Source organism: Nerophis ophidion, linkage group LG08, assembly GCF_033978795.1.
Source record: "Nerophis ophidion isolate RoL-2023_Sa linkage group LG08, RoL_Noph_v1.0, whole genome shotgun sequence".
Classification (NCBI taxonomy): domain Eukaryota; kingdom Metazoa; phylum Chordata; class Actinopteri; order Syngnathiformes; family Syngnathidae; genus Nerophis; species Nerophis ophidion.
The window spans coordinates 33,032,540-33,059,728 of record NC_084618.1 but is presented as its reverse complement, the minus strand read 5'-3'; the positions used below and the strand labels follow the sequence as shown (position 1 = coordinate 33,059,728).

Below are 27,189 nucleotides of genomic sequence, written 5' to 3'. Positions count from 1 at the left end.
GGACGCCTTCGCTTATTTCAGCAAGACAATGCCAAGCCACATTCAGCACGTGTTACAACAGCGTGGCTTGGTAAAAAAAAAATAATGCGGGTACTTTCCTGGCCCGCCTGCAGTCCCGATCTGTCTCCAATTGAAAATGTGTGGCGCAATATGAAGCGTAAAAAACGACTCCGGACTGTTGAACGACTGAAGCTCTACATAAAACAAGAACGGGAAAGAATTCCAATTTCAAAGCTTCAACAATTAGTTTCCTCAGTTCCCAAACGTTTATTGAGTGTTGTTAAAAGAAAAGAAAAGAACACAGTGGTGAACATGCCCTTTTCCAACTACTTTGGCACGTGTTGCAGCCATGAAATTCTATGTTAATTATTATTTGCAAAAAAAAAAAAAAAAAAAAAAAATGTATGAGTTTGAACATCAAATATCTTGTCTTTGTAGTTCATTCAACTGAATATGGGTTAAAAAAGATTTGCAAATCATTGTATTCCATTTATATTTACATCTAACACAATTTCCCAACTCACATGGAAACAGGGTTCGTAATAGTATTTTTAAAATGTGCCACGGGCCGTAAAAGAATAGCTCCGGGCTGCAAATGACCCCCAGGCCACACTATGGACACCCCTGATATAGACTGTCGGGTAATAGATGCCATGCTTCAATCAACAGCAGTGGTCTAGCGTCATCAACTTAAACACTTCTGTGTTCTTCTTTATTTCCCTTTAAAGACAGTAACAGGCGGCACAACACTATAGCTATAATTACCAATACACACGTGCAGTCCTCCTTCCTCTTTTTTTAAATCGAGGCCCACTTTAAATAAACAAAACTGGACACAGCAAATTTCACAATCACCAGGGCTGCATTTTCAAATAAACATTACCTTGCTATCACTGTCATCATGCGTGTTATGAACTTCGCAAATATCAACAAGACTATATTATAAACATTTTTGGTTACCGCGGCCAACTTATCGTCGGTTACATCCTTCAGATGTCCGACATGTGTCTGCTTTACAGTAAATGCTGCTCCATCACAGATGTACTGCCATAAAAAGTAGGGTCCACTTGACAAATTGAGCAGATTATTGGGCCTGTCTATATTAAGCCGGATAACTCCTTAAGCAAATAACTATTTGCCTAAACCAGTGGTTCTTAACCTGGGTTCGATCGAACCCTAGGGGTTCGGTGAGTCGGCCTCAGGGGTTCGGCGGAGGACAAAACACACCTGACTCATCGTGTAAATAAAAACTTCTGACTATCTGCGTATTACGGATATTTGCAGGTGTGTAATTTGTTGTGAGTTTATGCACTGTGTCGGTTTTGTTCTTTGAACAAAGTGATGTTCATACACGGTTCATTTTGTGACCAGTAAAAAAACATGGTAACACTTTAGTATGGGGGACATATTCACCATTAATTAGTTGCTTATTAACATGCAAAATAGTAAAATATTGGCTCTTAACTAGTCATTATTAAGAACTTATTAATGCCTTATTCGGCATGGCCTGATTATAACCCTAACCCTCTAACCCTAACCCTAACCAAATAACTCCAAATTAAGTATTTGTTACTTAAAATATGTTCCCCTAGTGTCCAACAACCTCTAAATTAAGTCTTTGTTACTTAGAATATGCTCTCCATACTAAAGTGTTACCAAAAACACATAACTTTGTCTTGAATTTGAAAAAAATAACATTTTATTTTTCACTAAGAAGGGTTTTGTGAATGTGCATACGAAACTAACGGGGTTCGGTACCTCCAACAAGGTTAAGAACCACTGGTCTAAACCCTGTGTCAGCCATATTAACCCATCGTTTAAGGTTCCCCTCCTTGGAAATGTTTTTAGACGGTTAAGTGCGCTGTCTATTTCCTAAATCTCCGGCTCTTAGTTTGGTGTGGACTCATTGATCATTTATAAACTGAGTTTCGCAAAGAAGTAACATCAGAAACAATGCGCCAAAACAGCTTTATAACAACCAATCGCAACCGGTTTCCACTCAGAAATATGGAGGCGAATATCCCGAACCTGCCTGTGTTTGTCATTCTTCTACTTGTACAGGCGCTTGGAGAAATCACACATGAATACCTTGAAAGAAGGAAACACACGATTGCAGCTATTTTGGATACAACACATGTCAGACGACACATCTCAATGTTGAAAGACAGTTTTGGATAAGGCCTGGAAGAACGGCATCCTGGTGGGATATGTTTGCCAACGAGTGTGTTGTGCCAGAGGAATGGCAAGAGAACTTTCGAATGTTTAGATCAGCTGTAATTGTACTTAGCGAAAAAGTCTGTCCATTTGTCGAAGGAGAGACAACAAGAATGCCGGCCCCCATGGATGAGATAAAAATGGTAGCGTGTACTTTGTATCACTTGGCCGACGAGGGAAGGCTTTGGAAAACAGCAAATGCATTTGCACTGGCAAAGCAGACTGTTATTGTCCGCGATGTATGTCGAGCGATTACCCAACATCTAGGTCCAGAGTATATAAAGTCACCAAAAACGGAGGCAGAAGTTGTGGCAAATTTCCATCAGACCCATGATATGGCACAGTGTTTGATTGCAATTAATTGCAAGTATATTGACGTCAAGAAGATTCTGTGTAATTCAACGGATTTCATCAACAGAAAGGGAAGGTACTCTTACAACGTACAGGTGGTGTGTGACTACAAGTATTGCTTTATCGATGTGACTGTGAAATGGCCAGGCAGCATGCATGATCTCCGCATCTTTGCTAACTCCACCATTAGCGCGCAGTTGAAAGATGGAACCATCTCCAAACAACTACAGGAAGACGACAATCCCTGTTTTTCTTTTGGGTGACCCAGCTTATCCCCTGATGTCATATCCCATGAAAAAATACCCCAACAGTGGAATCAACCCACAACAACAATATTTTGGGTATACCCAGTGCAAGGCCCGCATGGTCATTGAGTTTGCGTTTGGACGACTGAAGGCACGCTTTGGTTCACTAACATTAACAAGAATTACCTACCATTCATTGTGTATGATTGTTTTGTACTCCATAACTACTGTGAAACCATGAAGGAGCCTCTTACGAACAGTCAGTGGTTGCATCCGTCAAGTACGACCGCCAATTTCAGCCTCCAAGCAAAGGCGGGATTGCAAGAATGGACAATGAAGGTAAAGGCAAAAGAGTGAGGAGTGTCCCAATCAGATATCTAGATCCCTAGATTGATTGTTGTAAAATGTTATTTATCACATAGTTTATTTTCACACCTCCATTAAAGATTTTATTCAATTATGGTGGCTCAGGTATGATTCACTACAATAGGGCTGGTCTAACAACTGCTGATGTTGAGGAAAGCAAGGTTTACTGTTCAAAGATCATTCAAAGTCATTACAATAGTGATGAAATTAATTGGTTGAATATAAGGTTGTGAAATAGCCGATACAATGCCTATGCAAAACAATTAATTTTCTACTGCCGCACAGCACACTGAATTCCAGTTATTAAAATACCACAACACTGGATATTATTCAGATAAGTTAAATTTAATTTAAGAACTTGCACAAAATTTAGGTGGTTAAATTAAGCAAGAATAACTTTGTTACAAAAACATACCTATAGTAATTTCCTTTGGTGGGGAAAATCTTTGGTGCTTGAGCTGGTCTCCACCGGCGAGAGGTAGCACTCAAGAAATCACGACAGAATGTCCCGCATACTTCGTTGGCGAGGACTCCCAGTCAATGTTTTTCGCTGCCATATGTTTTGTAATTATGTATTACTTTAAGTAACAGTTCCACCTTTTCATTAGTCCAGACAAAGAAATCCCTCATTTTCGGTATCTTCGCACAACAATCACAGATAAGAAATCGAAATGAACGTCTCGCTTGCATCTCTGGAAGGATACACTTTCAGGTCACAAGTGACTATGACGCGAAATGCGCGTCTGCCATTTTCCAAGCATGCGTACTAGGTCGTGTTGCTCCCGCAGACGGAGGGGGTAGGGGGTCGTCAACCAAAGCTTAAACGATGTGTGTGTGTGGACAGGGATACGGTTAGGTGGGTTACACCCTGTATAACCTTAGCCATCTTAGTGTAAATGCAACCTTAGTGTCTTTGAAATGTTTAATTGCGGTGCTGTTTCCAGTGTGCATGTTAATTTTCAGGCGGAAAAACAAACGATGCCGAATCTTTTTTTAACGATTCCACTGCACACCTCCATAGCAGTGTTTATTTTCCCTTTTCAGGTATCAATCCATCTTTGTCACTGCATCCTCTCTCCACGCGTTAAATTCATGTATCAAGATAAGGAAAATTCAAAATGTCCGGACATGAGAATGATCTAACTTAACCTGGTCAGGAAGGTTTATTAAAATAGTGCATTGAACAGATATAAATCTGCAATTTAAGCATGTCTGAGGGTGTGTTCAATTATTTCTTTTTTTATCAAACTGGCAGAAGCTCTTACTCACCTGCTCCTGGGTAAGGCCTCTGTACCTTATCCCACCATCTCTGGGAGGACGGATGATAGCACAACCTGGAAAAGAGATACAACATCAGATACGATAGTAAACAAAAAGCCCTAATGCACTTTTTAATCTTTTGCCTATCCAGTACAGCCCCTTGTCCACCAACATTTCCCAGAACGTTTATTACCAAAAACAGTTTGACCGTGGTTAAAAAAATATGTATTAGTAATATGTGAGGTTTGCGTTTCTACCCCACTTCAAAGTTCACGTTAATGTATTCAAAGTTGGCTGAGGGCGTATGGGGAGTGGTACAGTTTTACATTAATGCCATGAAAATAAAAAAAGAAAATTCTGAAATGAAGCCTGGAAAATGTCTGCGGCCTGACACTTGAATAGGAACACTACAAGTATATTCTACTAAATATTAGAAGTAAGTGGAAGTTGCAGAAATAAGTGAAGTGTAATTATCCAAAGTTACTTTGCAACCCAAAGTTAATCTCAGCCAAAAAATAACGCAACCACGAATACAAAAGACATCACAAAGTCAGCAATTTCAATACAAAACAAATTAAATATAGTTATGCACAAATTATATACACTTGTAAATGTTTGACCAAGTTTTGTGATGTAGCTTACACACTGGGATTTCTTAGGTTGTGACTGCTTGTCTGGATCAATGTGTTTGTTGCTTGAAAAGTCAGCCAGAAAACAATGAATCAAGCACTTGCTGGGGGTAAAACATTAATACTTTTTTGTCCAGTTGTTAAGTCGTATTTTTGCAATTCATTTTGATTTTGTTTCCAGGGTTGGATGAGTAGTCTTCTTCTACTCACCCTATTGCTGCTTCACTGTGACACATATGCTTCTTTGTTTCCCCCTGCGGGGTGGTGGGAATACTGCATACAAATCAATCCTAGTTGTAATGGTTTCATCAAGTCTACTCTGGTGATGTTCTGCGAGCCAAAGGAAAAGCTTTGGCAGGCTGAATGTGGTCCGAATGTCGCTAGTAGAATAGACCTGACATACGGTTGAATCCACCTTCAGGGCAGACAAAATCCTGGAAAAGGCACAGAAATTATTTTCTAAAGGCATTCCATCGATCGCGACTGGACTTGGTTTAGAATATGTTTTGCCTCTCATCCTAGTAATTCACCAGTTCACACTCGTAGACTTAGATTGGTCAAATCTCGTTTTCTAAGACGAATCAAACAGTCTGGATGGATGAGACCATATGTACACATATACAGAAATTACTTTTGAATTTAAGTACATTTTACCATTGAAATATTTACTGTAAAGTTACAGAAATTCCTCCTCAAATTAGGTTTTTGAAAAGGTGAATAATGATGACCAAAGTGATAACCAAAGTCCAACTTTTCTGAATACTTTTCAGAAATCGTAACAGAGAAAAGGAGGAAGAAGCAGATGCCAGAGCTGTTTCCCAAGCGAAGCAAGGACACTGGAAGAGGTGGGAAGGTGTGGAGAAGAGGAAGATAACTTGGATAAAACAGTGGAACATGGAGTCTAATTTACTAAACACTACAATCAAATATGTTATGTCCCACCTTCTCCAACCATCCTGCCTTGCTGGTTTGAAAATGATCCGGCCTGTTTCCAATGTCTTGCCCCGTAAACTCTGAAATACATCTTGATGGGTTAGGAGATCAGCCTTATCGTAGGCAAATCAATGGGTGGGCGTGTTGTACTGCCAGGGGGACACGTTAAAAAAATAACAGCTCAAATTGTTTTATTCATTTTTGTTTTGTAGGTTAAAGCATTTGACATATTGTGCTCCGGAGTTACTGTTACTGATCACTTTGAATTTATCGAGTTTATTTAATTTTTGTTTTCAGTATCAAATGGATCAAATCGGTAAAATAAATGTTTTACAGTGAAACCTCGATTTATGAACGCCTCTATATACGATATTTTTGGCTTACGAACCTTTACATCTGTTTATGTGTCCATGTCTCGGGGAACAAATCATTTATTCATTCATTTTGCATGTGCGCTTGTGAACCATTGGGGGCTGCAGTTTTTGTGACATCACTTCCTGTACATGCAGGCAAGGCCATTTTAGAGGCCAGGCCCCCTACGTCACATACTGTTTACATGGAATTTGTGAACATCCATCCATCCATCTTTTTCTGCTTATCCGAGTTTGGGTCGCGGGGGCAGCAGCCTAAGCAGGTAAGCCCAAACTTCTCTCTCCCCAGCCACTTCATCCAGCTCTTCCCGGGGAATCCCGAGGCATTGCCAGGCCAGCCGGGAGACATAGTCTTCCCGTGAACATAGCTACCCCATTCATTCACATGAGTGTGGTTAGCCAATCTGTTTGTCACGTGTACGGCGCACTTGCTGCGCGTAGTTGCCACCTCTTGGATGCACGTTGACCAGACAGGCAGGAGTGCAGGTAAGAAACTGATTTTAATATAATAAAACAAAAGAACACTGATACAAAAAGGACAAAATAAAGTGCTTGCCTACGCACGGAAGCTAACGCTAAACTTAGCAGGAGACAAAAGTACAAAAATGTGACGTGCCGACCACACGCGAAGCTAAGGCGAAACTTAGCACATGGAAAACATAAGAACGGATACATACGTGACTTGTTGCAAAAGCAAACAATGGACCAAGGACAAACTAAGGAATCAGGTGGGCCTAAATACACAAATAATAATCAGAAACAGGTGTGTGACAGGAGCCCGTGAGGAAGAGCACAATACGTTGCCATGGTGACTAAAACAAACGAGGAAGTGCTCAAACACAAGGATCGGCAGAGTCCAGAAACAAACATGATGAAAAACATATCAAAAGGCAAAACTATAAACGATCCGAGTCACGGATCGTGACACTGTTTAAAGAAGTCTGTGTCTTGTCTCTCAAAAATGCGAAATATTTAAGTAAAAAACTGTTTGGAATTTAAGCGATAGGGAAAATGTATGACTTTAGAGCAGGGGTCACCAACCTTTTTGAAACCAAGAGCTACTTCTTGGGTACTGATTAATGAAAAGGGGTACCAGTTTGATACACACTTAAATTAATTGCCAGAAATAGCCAATTTGATCGATTTACCTTTAATAAATACATTTATATATATGAAAAAAAATTGATATTTCTGTCTGTCATTCCGTCATACATTTTTTTTCCTTTTACGAAAGGTTTTTCGTAGAGAATAAATGATGAAAAAAACACTTAATTGAACGGTTTAAAAGAGGAGAAAACACAAAAAAAATGAAAATTTGATTTGAAAACATAGTTTATCTTCAATTTTGACTCTTTAAAATTCAAAATTCAACCAAAATAAATTAAGACAAAAACTAGCTAATTCGAATCTTTTTGAAAAAAAAAAAAAATAATTAATGGAACATCATTAGTAATTTTTCCTGATTAAGATTAATTTTTGAATTTTGATGACATGTTTTAAATAGGTTAAAATCCAATCTGCACATTGTTAAAATATATAAGAAATTGGACGAAGCTATATTTTTAACAAAGACAAATCATTATTTCTTCCATATTTTCCAGAACAATTTTTTTTTTTTTTATTCAAAAGACTTTGAAATAAGATTTAAATTTGATTTTACAGATTTCCTAGATTTGCCAGAATATTTTTTTTTAAATTTAATCATAAGTTTGAAGAAATATTTCACATGTTTAGTGGGACTCAAAATAGTCGCAAAATGTTTAACTATTTGGGTGTGGGGGTCCAGTTTGTAGAGCTGCCGTGCAAGCAACTTGAGGGTTCCAGGTTCGATTCCGGCTTACGCCATCAAAGTCCCAGCCGTTGTGACAATGGGCAAGACACTGCACCCTCCTTGCTCCAAATGCCACTCACACTGTTGTATGAATATGAATGAATGTTTGATGGTGGTCGGCGGGTCCGTAGGCGCAAATTGACAGCAACACTTATGTAAGGCAGCTTTGGCTACAAATGTAGCTTAATGGATGAATGAAGGGTTCTCAGTCTTCTGTGAAGCTCTTTGAGTGTCTATAAAAACGTGATTTAAGTCTAATCCATCTATTTTCTACTGCTTATTATTATTATTATGAAATTAAGTAGATGGCCACCAAATATGGGCAGTGAGTAGGAAACGCCTGCATTAGAGTCCGTGTTGTCTCATCACAGAATGTTGCATTAATTATCATTTGCTTGAACAGACTTTTTTTTTTTCACTTCAGAGCAGGCACTTAATATGCATGCCTAATGCATGAAAAAGGGACAAACTGGGCCAAAATTGAAATAACAAACCACAATGAGGCACCTTCAGTGTGCCAAACCTGAGCAGCCTTTTAATAAACCACATTGCTGTATGTGGCACAGGCACAGATAAAGATGCCACCCGGAGGAAGACAAGGGGGGTGCCGGAAGAATGAGAAGAGACTCTTTGATGAAGAGGACAGTCAAGCTTTGACGGAGATGGAGAGTGACCTTGGTGCGCGCCACTCGGCCCCCTTATTTCACAGTATAGCATTCGATAATTCCTTGAAGCACATCATTCTTTTTTTTTTTACATCGATTCAGAACCATGAATTGATAGACAAGCTATGTGCCGGCTTTCCTTAATATTGACTGACTGCAAAGAAACATTTTATTGAAGGCATGTCAAAAGTATTTTCTGTGTATTGACAATCCCCTGTTGCACTAGTGTCTTCCCAAAGGATAATCCTTTTATAGCCTACAATTCTATACAGGTCCAAGCAAGTGAAACACTCAAAATGCTGAACATCCACTTCATTACTCACCAGAGGCCAGGAAAGACCAATGGACGTGACTGCCATTGAAAATACCACGCCTCCCAAACCCACACAATCACCCGCAATGATTAGCACAAAGAGGAAATGACAGATCTCTAATCTGACAGCAGGTTTATGTGAATATTACAGAGAACAGACATCTGCCTCTGGGTATTACAGCAGCATCAGTGCTTTCGCTCAGATTGCAAAGCTTCATAATAATAGGCATGATGAGTTTATAGCTGACATTTATTAGCGTTTGGATCTCCCTGTTATTTGGAGATGTGTTTCCTAATGCTGGGACTGGTTGTTTGCCACACTGAGGTGGGAAATGGTCCTTGACCCCCCTTTGAGGCTCAAGAGTGGTCAAAAGACATATAGCACAAACTATTAGGATAAAGAGGATATGCAAAAATCATCAATTCGGGGGTTCACTTATTTATTCATTTATACATCAGCGCGACTGTCACCCCGTCCTTGCTATGTCTCCGAAAACTGAACAGATGTGGAAATAAAAAAATAAATTATGTCCAGATAGATGTGTGTGGCCAAAACTAACTAAGGGAAATTAGTGCTGCACCATGGTAAAAAACAATATAGTGGCTACAATTATACGTAAAACTTTAAAGGGGGACATTATCACAATTTCAAAAGGGTTAAAAACAATAAAAATCAGTGGCTTGTTGTATTTTTTGAAGTTTTTTTCAAAATTTTACCGGCCCCGGAATATCCCTAAATAAAGCTTTAAAGTGCCTTATTTTCGCTATCTTCAAAACAACTATCCATTTCCTTGTGACGTCATCCAGGGCTGCCAATACAAACAACATGGCGGTTACCACAGCAAGATATAGCAACATCAGCTCGGATTCAGACTCAGATTTCAGCGGCTTAAGCGATTCAACAGATTACGCATGTATTGAAACAGATGGTCGGAGTATGGAGGCAGATAGCGAAAACAAAATTGAAGAAGAAATTGAAGCTATCGAGCGAATAGCTATTGACCCTATTCGGCCATAGCGTGGGTGTACCTAATGAAGTGGCCCATAGCATGGCTGCCTTATTAGCATCGCCGGTAAAATGTGCAGACCAAACGATCAGGACTTTCGCATTTTGTGACACTGGAGCAACTTAAATCCGTCGATTGGTAAGTGTTTGTTTCGCATTAAATGTGGGTATCAAGTTTCAAATGTACATACAGCTAGCGTAAATAGCATGTTAGCATCGCTTAGTTTAGCATTTTAGCATCGATTAGCTTGCAGTCATGCCGTGACCAAATATGTCTGATTAGCACATAAGTCAACAACATCAACAAAACTCACCTTTGTGATTTCGTTGACTTAATCTTTGCAAATGCATCTGCAGGTTATCTATACATCTCTGTGCCATGTCTGTCTTAGCATCGCCGGTCAAATGTGAAGACACTCTGGTACATTCAATGGGGGTCTGGCGGCAGATTTCTTGCCAGTGGTGCAACTTGAATCCCTCCCTGTTAGTGTTGTTACACCCTCCGACAACACACCGATGAGGCATGATGTCTCCAAGGTTCCAAAAAATAATCGAAAAAACGGAAAATAACAGAGCTGAGACCCGGTGTTTGTAATGTGAAAATGAATATGGCGGGTGTGTTACCTCGGTGACGTCACGTTCTGACGTCATCGCTAAAGGACCGATAAACAGAAAGGCGTTTAATTTGCCAAAATTCACCCATTTAGAGTTCGGAAATCGGTTAAAAAAATACATGGTCTTTTTTCTGCAACATCAAGGTATATATTGACGCTTGCATAGGTTTGGTGATAATGTTCCCCTTTAAACTTTAGAAGAGGTGGGTGACTGATTACTCTAGTTGGGGTTGGGGGTTGGGCACATCAATCAGTCTGAAGAGGTAAAGTTGGCACTTTTTTATGTGAACTCTTACCCAGCATGACTTGTGTGTTGCTAAAGTATCCATTGACAGTAGACATGTGCGTGTTCTGCCACAAGCCAGTGCTAGGGTCGTTGTTCTCAGTCTGACATTTTCCAGCAATGGACACACTGTTCAAACAAGCTAATACATTCAGTAAGTTTCCATGCACTAAATTAGTCTGATTTCTCAAATAGTTAGATTTTTGTATGTTCACACCTACGTGTGAAGTCCAAATGTCCATGCACTTTTTCTAATGTGACTATTGGTCATACGCAGTGTACCTCCCGTAAAATGGGGTGATCTTATTTCCTTTTAGCGTGGTTAATTTATCGTTTTTCCAGTTGACCCACAGTATATGATGTCACACTAGGCGTCTGTGGCATCTGACAAGTTAACAGCCTAGCTATGTTGTGATGGCGCTGTAATATTGACACAGATTACAAATATCACGTCTCTAATTGTTATGTTGATGTTAAATAGCAGAGAGTAGTAAAACCTTATCTTGGATTGCGCTACAAACATAAGCTACTACGAAACTGTATCGGAGCTGATGCAAAACCAAAGTAAAGAAAGAACGACAACAAAGAGTTTTTTGAAGGAATTATTGGATCAAAAATCATGAAAACAAAACTTCGGATAGTATTGGTGTTCATTGAAATCACGTCTGGAACAGTCTGCTGCCGCTCACTGCCGCAAAAAAGCAAAGTACTATCTTTCTATATGTGTGCTACTAATCGTTATACAGCTTTCTTTACTCCTTCTCAAATATATTTAGTAGTCTTATCAAACTTGCAAAGCACCCACTCTGTCTCACTCTCTCGGCTAGCTAGGTGCTAGCCAAAACTCACTACGCTCCGAAAGTGTCTGCTCCCTCACGCTACTTACTCTTCGCCTATAGCTCCGAAGACAGCAAGAACTCGACTCGGTGAAAGAAACGTGAGTATGGCTGCCTGCTCCTTGTGCACCGTGCTCATTGACAGGTGGGGCCTACTAAAAGTCTGTGTACGCCAGTTAGAGCAGAGTAATTTTGTAACTTTAGATGCCACGGACATGTTTGCTAGCATTAGCCGTAGCTTGTAGAACCCTTAAGCCGCCTACAAGCCACGGTGAACCGGTTGAGACGCATGATAGATTTAGCCCTTTAGCTAGTCCTATACCCCAGTCTACCGGACACCATACCTTATTCATAGGGGGCTCTATCACCTGGAACATGCAGCTTAGTAAACCAGCTGTAGTTAAGTGTATTCCCAGGGCCAGAGCACCAAACATTGAAGCTAGTCTTAGGGAGCTGACTCGCAACACGCACCACTAGCTACGCAAACATAGTTGTACAAGTCTGCTCCAATAACACAAGGATGAGGCAGTCAGAGATTACAAAGAGGAACATAGCACAGACTTTCAATCTCGCGAGAAAGATGTCCAGGCATCGAGTACTTGTTTCTGGCCCCGTGCCTGCGAGAGGCAATGATGAGAAGTATAGCAGATTCGTCTCACTTAATAAGTTGCCAGCTAGTTTTTGTAGAACAGCGACTAACGTTTATTGATAATTGGCCTTCTTTCTGGGGCAAACCGGGCTTGCTAAAGAGGGAAGGCTTTCACCCGGACTGGGAAAGCGGCATCACTCTTTCCAAGAAGTATAGATTACTATTTGAGTTGAACTTGACTAACTACAGTAGAGTAAGCTCACACACAGGCAATTACAGTGTCTGTTAGCCAATGTGAGGAGTCAGTTAAGATAGAACTAACAAGCCCCAGGCTGGAAAATTCCTGCACACACGGCATTTCTCGTAGAATAATACATACCTCACATAATGTTTTTTTCTGTAGTGACTGTGCCAGAGGTGAACATGCATACCACTAAGGTGAGAAATTATGACACGTTAAATCCATTGCAGCACCAAGCAAATAATCTCAAGATTGCAATTCCTAGATGTATTTGAAAATATTTAAGGCGCACTGCACAAAATAAACGTAACGTTATTTTGTATTAATGGTATCTACAGATAATATTAATACATCCATCCCATCCATTTTCTACCGCTTATTCCCTTTCGGGGTCACGGGGGGCGCTGGCGCCTATTTCAGCTACAATCGGGCGGAAGGCGGGGTACACCCTAGACAAGTCGCCACCTCATCGCAGGGCCAACACAGATAGACAGACAACATTCACACAATTGCTTCAAAACAGCCCACTGCTTATAAAATGGCCTTTTTAAACATCAGACCTTTGTTTTCAAAAACGTTATTATTTAATGAGGTCATTAGAGACAACAATTTTAACGTCATTGGTCTCAGCAAAATTGGCTAAAACTATATGATTAACGAGGAATCTCGCCTAACTATACGAGTGCATATATTGCCCGTCCCCTTAAAAGGGGTGGAGGAATTGCACTAACATTCAATGCAAACCAAAACCTTAGCCCTAACCTAAGTAATAAATATGAATAATTTGAGGCGCTTCCTATGAGATCTGCCACACCGCTACCTTTCCATCTGGCTGTTATCTAACGCCCTGTTGAGCCCTATTTGGACTTTATAAGTGAACTTTCAGAGTATGTCGCTGATCTAGCGGTTCACGCAGAAAATATATAATTTAATGGAGGATTTTAAGTTTTGATACTCCCGTACACTATATTGTACCATATGTCCCGGCAAGAAATCTGCGTTCAAAAGACTCCGGCTTATTAGTGATTCCTAGAGCCCAAAAAAAGTCTGCGGGCTATAGAGCGTTTTCCGTTCGGGCTCCAGTACTCTGGAATGCCCTCCCGGTAACAGTTCGAGATGCTACCTCAGTAGAAGCATTTAAGTCTCACCTTAAAACTCATCTGTATACTCTAGCCTTTAAATAGACCTCTTTTTTAGACCAGTTGATCTGCCGCTTCTTTTCTTTCTCCTATGTCCCCCCCTCCCTTGTGGAGGGGGTCCGGTCCGATGACCATGGATGAAGTACTGGCTGTCCAGAGTCGAGACCCTGGATGGACCGCTCGCCTGTATCGGTTGGGGACATCTCTACGCTGCTGATCCGCCTCCGCTTGAGATGGTCTCCTGTGGACGGGACTCTCGCTGCTGTCTTGGATCCGCTTGAACTGAACTCTCGCGGCTGTGTTGGAGCCACTATGGATTGAACTTTCACAGTATCATGTTAGACCCGCTCGACATCCATTGCTTTCGGTCCCCTAGAGGGGGGGGGGGGGGGGGTTGCCCACATCTGAGGTCCTCTCCAAGGTTTCTCATGGTCAGCATTGTCACTGGCGTCCCAATGGATGTGAATTCTCCCTGCCCACTGGGTGTGAGTTTTCCTTGCCCTTTTGTGGGTTCTTCCGAGGATGTTGTAGTCGTAATGATTTGGGCAGTCCTTTGAGACATTTGTGATTTGGGGCTGTATAAATAAACATTGATTGATTGATTGATTGATAAAGTAATGTCCGATCATTACCTATAAGATTTGAAGTTCAGAAACCAATGCTAAAAACCAATGCTTTAGCAGCCGCAACATTAATGCTGTCAGAACCACAACTCTTGCTGGCCTACTGCCTTCAGTAATTGCACCATTCCCAAATGATGTGCGCTCTATCGATAACCTCACTAACAACTGTAACAATGCCCCGTGTGACACCATTGATAGTATAGCACCGCTAAAGCTAAAAAAGGCCCCTAAAAGGCGTACTGTCTAGTTCACAGAAGAATCCAGAGCTCTTAAAATATCATGTGGAAAGCTAGAACCCAAATGGCGTACAACTAAACTTAAAGTGTTTCATCAAGCACGGAGTGATAGTTTAATAACTTATTAACACCTTACCTTAGCTAAAACTAATTACTACTCTAATTTCACAAGTCACACAATGAGTGTTACTAAAACAGCCTTCTTTCATCTCCGTAATATCGCTAAAATGTGTCCCATTTTGTCCACCACCGACGCTGAGATCATTATTTATGCGTTCGTTACGTCTCACCTCGATTACTGTAACGTATTATTTTCAGGTCTCCCCATGTCTAGCATTAAAAGATTAAAGTTGGTACAACATGCGGCTGCTCGAATTTTGTCAAGAAGAACTGGCTCACCTGCACTGACTTCCTGTGCACTTAAGATGCAACGTTAGTATTTGATACGCAATTAGTAAAACTATAAACGGTCGAGCTCCATCCTATCTTGCTGATTGTATTCTACAATAAGTCCTGGCCAGAATTCTGCGTTCAAAAAACTCTACCTTATTAGTGATTCCCAGAGCCCCCCAAAAAAGTCTGCTGTCTCTTTTTTCTGCTCTGCTCCCGTCTCCTGCGTGGAGAGGTTATCAGGTGACCACAGATCTGCTTCAATGGAGAAAGAACTTGCTGTTCCAAGTCAGGACTTGGCATGGACCACTCCTCTTTGCATCAGTTAGGGACGTCTCCACGCTGCTGACTTGTCTCCATTTATGATGATCCCCCCACTGGCTTCTCTATGGACTGGACTTTCACATGAAGTCAGGACCCGGGGTGACCACTCCTTATGCATCAGTCGGTGACGTCTCTGCGCCCCGACGTGTGTACATGCAAGAGGATCCCCTACTCGCCCCACTATGTAGTGGACTCTCACATTATAGACCGTAACCACTCAGCATCCATTTTAACGATCACTCGTTTTCATTTGGTTGAGTTTTTTCTTCCATTGATGTGGGATCTGAGCCAATGATGGGCAAAACGAGCAAAACGGCTTTGAAAAATTTGTGATTAAGGGCTGCATAAGTACACTTTGATTGATTGATTGATTGATTGATTGATTAATTGATTGATTGATTGATTGATTGATGACTCAAAATGCAGAAAAGGCTCTGTGGACTGATGGACGGAGTTCAAAATCCAAAGAAAAAGACTGTCCGTGCCCTGACTGGATACTATTTCAGATAAACTTGGTTGCAATTTTTCTGGACTATCGTGCCAGTTGTGTGTAATACAGAGTTATTGTTATTAGTTTGGAAATGCTATGTAAAGAAGTGTGTGTATGCTTTATTATTGTCCTTGTAATTTGTAATATACATGCTTCATTCTCTTTAATATTTTGTTCGAGAGTCCGCATTAAGATAGGTTGGCCCTACTATTTACTTATTTTTCTTTTTACCTTCGTAAATAAATCTGTGTTTCTTTTTTCTACCATCGATGCACTTGAAAATGTCCTGTTCTTTTCATTTGTGAAGCAACTCAACAGTGTCCTTTTCATTACACTTGTTGCTATGTTTTTATTGAATGGTATCTGCTTCTGGGTCCCCTCGGGCCCATTGCCCCCTTCGAGAGATCTTGTTTCCGATCACATAATCCAAGTGTGTTAGTCTGACTTTTCAAAAACCAAACAGCCTTGTTTTTGAGGGCAGAAGACACCTGAATAAACCTTACAAGGAGGGTTGAGGATTGTGAACCCACAGCAGTTGGAACACCCCCCCTTTTTAGGAGAGGAACTGTAGCCCGGTCTAAAATCCAGAGGCACCGCCCACAACATCTTGTTAAGACAGACCCACAGCATCCAGAGCATTAAGGAAATCCAGGTTCAGCTTCATAACTACAACAGCAACTTTAGCCCCACAAATAGGCGAGTCTATCTCAGAGTCCACAGGCACTGAAATTTTCTAGGAAGATGTGTAGATCAGGGGCCCCCATGCCAGCGTCCGAAATCTGGCCCGCGGGAAGTCCTAAGTTAAAAATATATATATATTTTGTAACCCAATGCAGCCCCAGAGTCAAACAGTTTGGGGACCCCTGATATAAATTGTTGAGTTTCGTTTTCAACATATTCTGCTGGTGGTGTGCCCTTGGATTTTTTCAATGAAAAAAATGTGCCTTGGCTCAAAAAAGGTTCAAAACACTGATTTAAGGAACAACATGGTACTTGGTTGTAGTAAGATGACACTGTTAATTCTCTGCAATCCGATTGGTTGAAATATGAAGAATGATTGACAGGCCAGAATTGTGTAAAGGCATCCCTGCTGTATACTGTATTTTCCAGACAATAAGCCACTACTTTTTTTCCCCAAGTTTGAACCCTGCGACTTAACCAAAGGTGTGATTATTCCACTGATTTTTCTTCACTTAAAGTCTAAATTATGGAATGGATTAAGCAAATAAATCCAACATCATACTAAAATGATCCAGTTTAAGATACGGTTCAAATTTAAAGTGTTTACAAAGTACAAGGAAGAAGGATGCTGATAAACATCTTGAACCGTATTAAAACAGGAGAAAGTCGGAGTCATCTCATATAGGGTAAATAAAGACAATAAAGACTTTTTTGTTTTGTTTGATCAGTGTTTTTACTGCCATGTTACAGGCCCCGTTAGGAAACAATTAAGGTATGTAAACAAACATTTACAAAATATTTTTCTGTAAATATCTAATTTCACAACATACCGGTACTTACAGTATCTGCAGCTAAAATATGTAATGCTGTTTTTTCTTCTAAAATTTAGTGTGTGTGGCTTATAGTCCGGAAAATATGCGACTCAGCTAACAAGATAAGAAAATTAGAAATAAATGTAATTGAACCATCAACTTAGTATATCAACATTTGTTAACAAAAATCATCCAACATAAAGTGACAAGAAAACTCTTCAGCAAACACAGCAGCCATTAAAATCCAGCAGCGACAGATGTTTTCTCTAAACAAACTGCGACAATGTGTCAAGCAAATGGTATGAGGAAACAGTCATTACCAGCAGAGGTATTGTGCGCAGATATGCTGAGTAAGGGCAACACAGCAAAGAAGAAAAGAAGAAAGAACGGCACCATCTTTTCACCTGTGAAAAAAACACAAAATATGCATTTGGTTTAAAGGACAAGAAATTTGAGCATCTTGACAATATCTTTATATTGACATTAAAAAAATAAATGTACGTTGTTCTATTAAAGTGAACAAGTAAAGTAAATGTAAAAATGTGATGCATCATTTTGAAACTATTATTTTCAAATTAGGGCTGGGCAATATGCCTTTGTTTTAATATCTCGATATTTTTAGGCCATGTCACACGATACACGATATATATCTCGATATTTTGCCTTAGCCTTAAATGAAAACTTGATGCATATAATCACAGCAGTATGATGATTCTATGTGTCTACATTAAAACATTCTTGTTCATACTGAAATAATATATGCTCATTTTAAACTTTCATGCAGCGAAGGAAATCACAACTAAGTCAATTTACCAAAACTGTATTTGTTAAACAGTTATTAAAGCAGTGGCACAAACGTTTATGTCATTTCAAAACAGAAAGTGCAAGATTGTCAGAGACATTTTAAAACAAGCTATGAGTGCACTTTTGTGCATGATGTCACTACGATGACATATCCAATAAAAACAAAATTAAAGTGCACTTTTTGTACAGAACGCCACTACAATAGTTCAAGACAAATAAAGTGCACTTTTGTGCATAATGTCACACAAGATATTTTTATAACTGTCAAATAAAAATGAACTGCATAATAGGGAATCAAATAGTGTATGTCCTTCGATATGTGGTAGGTTCCTTCGGACGTTATGTCCTTTTGTTGTTGACTATCTTTTTCGTACGGTGTTGATGTAGAAATTATTCCCTCGGAATTTTGTTAGTGTGGCACCGAACGGAGATGTTGACATGCAGAGTAAGGTGACTTTTCAAATTATGCTACATATTAGCAGTGATGCTACAATTTGTAGCAACATTTTTGCCCCACACTTGACAAATTACAGTTGTCTGTTCGACATATTCCCACTTCAAGCCAAACCACCGCCAGACAATGGACCCCCTGCTGTTTTTATTGGGAATTATTTCTTCCTTCAATTATTATCAGATTTTCACCTTCTTTCTCTCGTATTACCACTCACTAGAGCTAACTTTACCCATGTCGCTACCTCTCTGTTCCGCGAGGGCATGGAGGTATGTGACGTATGTAAGAAGGTGCGCTTGTTTAATGTTTCTGTTAGAAAGAGAGACAACAAAGAGTGAGAAGAACCTGTAGTGTAATGCCCACAGCTAAAAGCAACTGCGTGAAAATTTATACCCGAATATCACGATATAGACTTTTTCTATATCGCACAGAGACAAACCCGCGATATATCGAGTATATTGATATATCGCCCAGCCCTAGTTCAAATAAACCAATTTAGCCCTAAACCAATCTGAATCCAAGATGGCATGTGATAATTAACAAAGATGACTAATTCATTCAGAAACTATTTGTACTGGAACTGTGCTGCCATTTAGACTATTACAAAAAACAAAATAACCCAAACTTGTGTTCCATGTAAAAGTGAGGACAGGCCCAGTGCTGACAAAAAGTTATTGTTTCTTTTTGAGCACAAAGGATAGTAAAATAACAGCAAAAAAACACCAAGGCTATCAAACATCCTCCAAAATAAACAAACATTTTGTGATGTGTTTAAAAAGCTGCATACTTAAATTCTAGCATTGTTAGCAAACCAACAGTCACAACATTTTAGCAATCTAGATTGTATATTTATTATTTTAGAATATTGGCACCGTGGTGCCCAATGTTTGTTCACGTGTGTGTGTGCGTGTGCGTGTGTGTGTGTGTGTGTATGTGTGTGTGTGTGTGTGTGTGTGTGTGATTGAAGTTTATTATTGTGCTTTGCTTCTGTGCACTGCTACACATCTGAAGTTTTTAAATTGATACAAAGTTTAACTGGCGGACTTTGGCTGAAATTATTGTTAAAGTGATTTTTCACACAACTTTGTCTCAGACTTTGAGTTTGCATGTTTTCCCTCGTGACTGCGTAGGTTCCCTCCGGGTACTCCGGCTTCCTCCCACCTCCAAAGACATACACCTGGGGATAGGTTGATTGGCAACACTAAATTGGCCCTAGTGTGTGAATGTGAGTGTGAATGTTGTCTGTCTGAGATAGGCACCGGCGCCCCCAGCCACCCCAAAGGGAATAAGCGGTAGGAAAATGGATGGATGGATGATATTACCAAGTCAAGATCGCATCATTTAGATGTCTGACTTCATTCCCCTGCTGTATATGCTCCCGTATCACAGATGTACTGTCATAAAAACACACGGTCCGTTTTGCAAAATGGGCAAAGTCTTCATGTCTTTAACAAGAAAAAGTTAAATTGTCCCGTGCTGACTAATTTCTGTCAGGAAAAACACGACTGATGATGTCACTGACTATTGTGGACAAATAAATTTGTCGGCGACAGGTTTTATTGTTGAAAGTTGTCGACAAATTTCATGAATCATTGCACCTCTACTTGAAATAAAATTGGCAGCACACTTTCCGCGTTTCTTCAGTCATTACCTTCAACACAGTCATTCCAGTTCATTGCAAAACTGAGAAAACTGGGCTTAAAAAACAAGTACAGTGGAAAAACAGTTGCCTCTTTATTGAATTAATTATTATTATGTCTCATTTATAACACTAAAAGACTTACAAAGTTTGTGAGTAAATAGATATGATCAAAATAATATCACAGATATTCCCAAGCCATTTTTAAGTGTTGATGAGCAGGCCAGTTACGTGATACATGATTCATTTAGGGAGGCCAACGTTCTCTTAAATAACAAAACTACTTCTCACAACATATTTCATCAGAGTCTACAGGGACTATTTTGGCAATAATTATGATGCAGAACCTTAACATTTTCTATCTTAAACCCAAGGAGGATGGATGCAGCTTTATTGTAACACTATAGCATCAGCAGGATTGTTCAGTACTGAACATACAAACTAACCATAATACACCATAATCACACAATCCCGTTTCGATGAGGAATTATTCACAATGTTCACGAAGGGAACAGAGGTGCAGCAACAATCATCATTTTGTATATATTTCGCCATCTCAGGGGATGTCAAAATCGACCAGCCTCCCGGTCCATGGCCACATTCGTCCAACACCAGGTGAGAGGCCTGATATAATCTAAAATTAACTTTTACCAAGTTTGAGACTAAGCAGAAGCAGTGTGTCAACAATAGCAGCGTAAGCAGCAGTTATCTTACTGCTATCAATACACTGCTAAAATAGGCTGTCTGCGCTAGGGGCTTATTAATAACAATATCACTTATACTTAGTTAATATTCAAGTCACGACATGTAAACAGAGTATTGTTGGCGTTTTTTTAATGTTTATTTAGAGGGTTTTGGGACCCTCCATCTATTGACTCAGTTGTTAGCTATTCATTATTATTCTTTTCAAATGCAAAAAAAAAAAAGCAAAACATACATAAAGGCTAAACATCTTGTCTTACATAAGGATTGTGAATGATAAAAAGGAATATTTTTTCCCATTTTTGTGTATTTCTAGTATAACTGATCTGCTGCTATGGGCAGAGTACAGAGGAGCCCCCTACAAGACGTAATCTGATCACGAATCTCCAGAGATTGCTGAACACATTGTGAAAGAAATATTCAAAATGGCCAACTGAAATTGAGGCATTTTGTGGATGTTTAGATGGTATTTTCATGAACAAATATACAGACCCCGTTTTCATGAGTTGAGAAATAATGTTAAGATGTAAATATGAACGGAATACAATGATTTGCAAATCATTTTCAACCCATATTCAGTTGAATATGTTACAAAGACAACATATTTGATGTTCAAACTGATAAACATTTTTTTTTTTTGCAAATAATCATTAACTTTAGAATTTGATGCCAGCAACACATGACAAGGAAGTTTGGAAAGGTGGCAATAAATACTAATAAAGTTGAGGAATGCTCATCAAACACTTATTTGGAACATCCCACATGTGTGCAGGCTAATTGGGAACAGGAGGGTGCCATGATTGGGTATAAAAACAGCTTCTCAAAAAATGCGCAGTCTTTCACAAGAAAGGATGGGGCGAGGTACACCCCTTTGTCCACAACTGCGTGAGCAAATAGTCAAACAGTTTAAGAACAACGTTTCTCAAAGTGCAATTGCAAGAAATTTAGAGATTTCAACATCTACGGTCCATAATATCAGAGAATCTGGGGAAATCACTGCACTTAAGCGACCTTTGATCCCTCAGGCGGTACTGCTCGAAAAAGCGTCATCAGTGTGTAAAGGACATCACCACATGGGCTCAGGAATACTTCAGAAAACCACTGTCAGTAACTACAGTTTGTCACTACATCTGTAAGTGCAAGTTAAAACTCTAGTACGTAAAGAGAAAGCCATTTATCAACACTACCCAGAAACGCCGCCGGCTACGCTGGGCCCGAGCTCATCTAAGATGGACTGATGCAAAGTGGAAAAGTGTTCTAGGGTCTGACAAGTCCACATTTCAAATTGATTTTGGAAACTGTGGACGTAGTGTCCTCCGGAACAAAGAAGAAAAGAACTATCCGGACCGTCAGACGCAAAGTTCAAAAGCCAGCATCTGTGATGGTATGGGGGTGTATTAGTACCCAAGGCAAGGGTAACTTACACATCTGTGAAGGCACCATTATTGCTGAAAGGTACATACAGGTTTTGGAGCAACATATGTTGCCATCCAAGCAACGTTATCATGGACGCCCCTGCTTATTTCAGCAAGACAATGCCAAGCCACATGTTACAACAGTGTGACTTCATTATAGAAGAGTGCGGGTACTAGACTGGTCTGCCTGCAGTCCAGGCCTGTCTCTCATTGAAAATGTGTGGCGCAACATAAAGCCAAAAATAACACAACAAAGACCCCAAATTGTTGAACAACTTAAGCTGTACATCAAGCAAGAATGGGAAATAATTCCACCTGAAAAGCTTCAAAAATTGGTCTCCTCGGTTCCCAAACGTTTACTGAGTGTTGTCATAAAAAAAAGCCATGTAACACAGTGGTAAAAAATGCCCCTGTGCCAACTTTTTTTGCAATTTGTTGCTGCCATTAAAATCTACATTAATAATTATTTGCAAAAAAGATGATGTTTTTCAGTTCGAACTTAAAATATCTTGTCTTTGCAGTGTATTCAATTGAATATAAGTTGAAAAGGACTTGCAAATCATTGTATTTTGTTTTTATTTACGAATTACACAACGTGCTAACTTCACTGGTTTGGGGTTTTGTAATAGTCCATCCATCCATCCATTTTCTACCGCTTATTCCCTTTCGGGGTCGCGGGGGGCGCTGGCGCCTATCTCAGCTACAATCGGGCGGAAGGCGGGGTACACCCTGGACAAGTCGCCACCGCAGTGGGTAGTTCTATTGTTGACATTGACTCTTTAGTTTCCTTAATTCTGTATTGTTGGCATGTTTTACATTTGCTTATCAGCGTCTTTATTTGTTCTGGGCAAATAGAAGTAGATAGACTGCCTTTTTCTTTTTGTACACTTTCCAATAATAAAATGGCAATCATGTTCAGCACATCTACTCTGACAGTTTGTGAAATAGCTCTCCCTCTTTTTTGAGTAATAGTCAATCCACAAAGCCAAGGTCGCCACAAACAATGAAAAACTGTGGAACAACAACCCTTTATTAATTTCCCTCCTATATGGTAGCCTCTGCTACTTGCCTTACATTAGTGCAGTGGTTCTTTACCTGGGTTCGATCGAACCCTAAGGGTTCGGTGAGTCGGCCTCAGAGGTTCGGCGGAGCCTCCGCCACAGAAGTATCGACACATCCGAATTATCGTGAAAATAAAAACTTTTCCCTGTCGGCGTATTATGGATACCCCCAAACAATGTTCCCTCCAATTTTCCATCTGATTTGCAGGTTTTTTGATTGATTGATTTAAACTTTTACTAAAAGATTGCAAAGCGGCGTTCCTGGGTGTTGTTGATGAATGGCTTTCGCTTTGCATAGTTGAGTTTTAACTTGCACTTACAGATAAAGCGACCGACTGTAGTTACTGACAGTGGTTTTATAAAGTGTTCCTGAGCCCATTTGGTGATATCCTTTACACACTGATGTTGGTTTTTTATGCAAAAAATAATTAACTTAGAATTTCATGGCTGCGGGCTTCACAGTGGAAGAGGGGTTAGTGCGTCTGCCTCACAATACGAAGTTCCTGCAGTCCTGGGTTCAAATCCAGGCTCTGGATCTTTCTGTGTGGAGTTTGCATGTCCTCCCCGTGAATGCGTGGGTTCCCTCCGGGTACTCCGGCTTCCTCCCACCTCCAAAGACATGCACCTGGGGATCGGTTGATTGGCAACACTAAATTGGCCCTAGTGTGTGAATGTGAGTGTGAATGTTGTCTGTCTATTTGTGTTGGCCCTGCGATGAGGTGGCGACTTGTCCAGGGTGTACCCCGCCTTCCGCCCGATTGTAGCTGAGATAGGCGCCAGCGCCCCCCGCGATCCCAAAAGGGAATAAGCGGTAGGAAATGGATGGATGGATTTCATGGCTGCAACACGTGCCACAGTAGTTGGGAAAGGGCATGTTCACCACTGTGTTACATCACTTCTTTTTTTAACAACACTCAATAAACTTTTGGGAACTGAGGAAACTAATTGCTGAAGCTTTGAAAGTGGAATTCTTTACCATTCTTGCTTGACATACAGCTTAAGTTGTTCAACAGTACGGGGTGTTGTTGTCGTATTTTACACTTTATAATGTGCCACACATTTTCGATGGGAGACATGTCTGGATTTCAGGTGGGCCAGGAAAATACCTGCACTCTTTTACTATGAAGCCACGCTGTTGTAACACGTGGCTTGGCATTTTTTTGCTGAAATAAGCAGGGGCGTCCATGATAACATTGCTTGGATGACAACATATGTTGCTCCAAAACCTGTATGGACCATTCAGCATTAATGGAACCTTCACAGATGTGTAAGTTACCCATGCATTGGGCACTAATACACCCCCATACCATCACAGATGCTGGCTTTTGAACTTTGTGCTTATAACAATCCGGATGGTTATTTTCATCTTTGTTCCGGAGGACACCACGTGCACAGTTTCCAAATGAAATTTGAAATGTGGACACGTCAGACCACAGAACACTTTTCCACTTTGCATCAGTCCGTCTTAGATGAGCTCGGGCCCAGAGAAACCAGCGGCGTTCCTGGGTGTTGTTGATGAATGGCTTTCGCTTTGTATAGTAGAGTTTTAACTTGCCCTTACAGATGTAGCGACCAACTGTAGTTACTGACAGTGGTTTTATAAAGTGTTCCTGAGCCCATGTGGTGATATCCTTTACACACTGATGTCGGTTTTTGATGCAGTACCGCCTGAGGGATCAAAGGTCCGTAATATCATCGCTTACGTGTAGTTATTTCTCCAGATTCTCTATACCTTTTGAGGATTTTACGGACCGTAGATGGTAAAATCCCTAAATTCCTTGCAATAGCTCGTTGAGAAATGTTGTTCTAAAACTGTTAGACAATCTGCTTACAAATTGGTGACCCTCACCTCATCCTTGTTTGTGAATTACTTAACATTTCCTGGAAGTTGCTTTTATACCCAATCATGCCACCCACCTGTTCCCAATTAGCCTGCACACCTGTGGGATATTCCAAATAAGTGTTTGATGAGCATTATTCAACTTAATCAGTATTTATTGCCACCTTTCCCAACTTCTTTGTCACGTGTTTCTGGCATCAAATTCAAAAATTAATGATTATTTGCAACAACAAAAAAATGTTTATCAGTTTGAACATCAAATATGTTGATTTTGTGGCATATTCAACTGAATGTGGGTTGAAAATGATTTGCAAATCATTGTATGCCATTTATATTTACATCTAACACAATTTCCCAGCTAATATAGAAACGGGGTTTATAAGAAACAGTACAGTTTACACAGTACAGTACATATTCCGTACAATTGACCACTAAATGGTAACACCCGTATAGGTTTTTCAACTTGTTTAAAGTCGGGGTCCACGTTAATCAATTAATGGTAATGTGTGTAAGGTGTGTAATTTGGTCTTGGTGTTGTTCTGTGAACAAGGTGATGTTCGTTCATTTTGGGCAACAATAAAAAAAAAACTGAAGTTTTTCTTGAATTAAGAAAAACAAAAAACATTTTATTTTTCACTAAAGAAGGGTTCGGTGAATGCGCATAAACTTGTGGGGTTCGGTACCTCCAACAAGGTTAAAAACCACTGCATTAGTGTCTGACATATGACACCGCATCATGTCTCATCTGTTGTTGTCACAAAGTCACTCAATGGCAGTCGTTCTCAAATAGTGGGGCTGACCCCATTGCGGGGGGGAGGGTGGGGCGCAGTGCGGTGCCGGGGGGTGTGTGTGTGTGACCTCGGGAAACATGCGTCGTGGTACCAGAGTATGATGAAGCGTACGTAGCACTTTGCTTCACTGTAACCGCGGTGGGAGACAAGGAAAGACCAGTGTGTTGTTCGTTCCTTCAATGATAATAAGCTCACAATATTATGCAGAGGTATAAATAAATAAATGGGTTGTACTTGTATAGCGCTTTTCTACATTCAAGGTACTCAAAGCGCTTTGACACTACTTCCACATTTACCCATTCACACACACATTCACACACTGATGGAGGGAGCTGCCATGCAAGGCGCTAACCAGCACCCATCAGGAGCAAGGGTGAAGTGTCTTGCTCAGGACACAACGGACATGACGAGGTTGGTACTACGTGGGGATTGAACCAGGGACCCTCAGGTTGCGCACGGCCACTCTCCCACTGCGCCACGCCGTCCCGTATATTTATAACAATTTTATAGACAGATTTATACAATATTTATATTCAAGGTGGAGGGTGCAAAATATTTTCTTCTTCTTAGGGGGGCGCAAAAGAAAATATTTGAGTAGCACTGATCTAGGGTGCTCTGGAAAGAGCGTCAGCAAGGATCAAGGGCATACCTTATACTGACATGTCCGTGATGACATGTCAGTCATGACATGATGGAGACTAGTGGTCATTGGTCCAAATGGCAGTGCATATGTAGCTTTGAAATTGTTTAAACTGTTAACGTTACATCACCACCCAAACACTTAAATTTTTTTTTCTATCTGAGCATATTTGTATTCAAAATTCATCATAAATCTAGATGCATAGGCCACTGCACGGTTTCCAGTGTTTTCTCTCAGCCTGGAAAAAAAGCAGCACTAATACCATCGTTTGAGGCAACAGTTGGCACGCTGATCTTCTTGTAGTCATAAAAATCTAAAAACGTGCAGTGGTTAATGTCTTTTTAAGCTTATACCTCTCACCATGTTTTATAGTCCCATTCAAAGTCACATTTGTTTTGCAACAG

The 27,189-nt window shown here is 40.2% G+C and overlaps 1 protein-coding gene across 3 annotated transcripts in view; it reads right to left on the bottom strand.

The window, feature by feature from the left end:
• gabbr1b (gamma-aminobutyric acid (GABA) B receptor, 1b) overlaps nt 1-27,189 on the bottom strand; it is a 665,116-nt gene that overhangs the window by 559,728 nt on the left and 78,199 nt on the right. For 2 of the 3 annotated variants that reach the window (XM_061908314.1, XM_061908315.1), the window contains exons 2-3: nt 17,763-17,846; nt 4,446-4,510 (exon numbers count right to left, since the gene is read on the bottom strand). In XM_061908314.1, the coding sequence (XP_061764298.1) occupies nt 4,446-4,510; nt 17,763-17,838 (141 nt within the window). In that variant the 5' untranslated portion in view covers nt 17,839-17,846. The remainder of the gene's footprint in view (nt 1-4,445; nt 4,511-17,762; nt 17,847-27,189) is intronic. The other variant, XM_061908316.1, reaches the window with a different exon arrangement.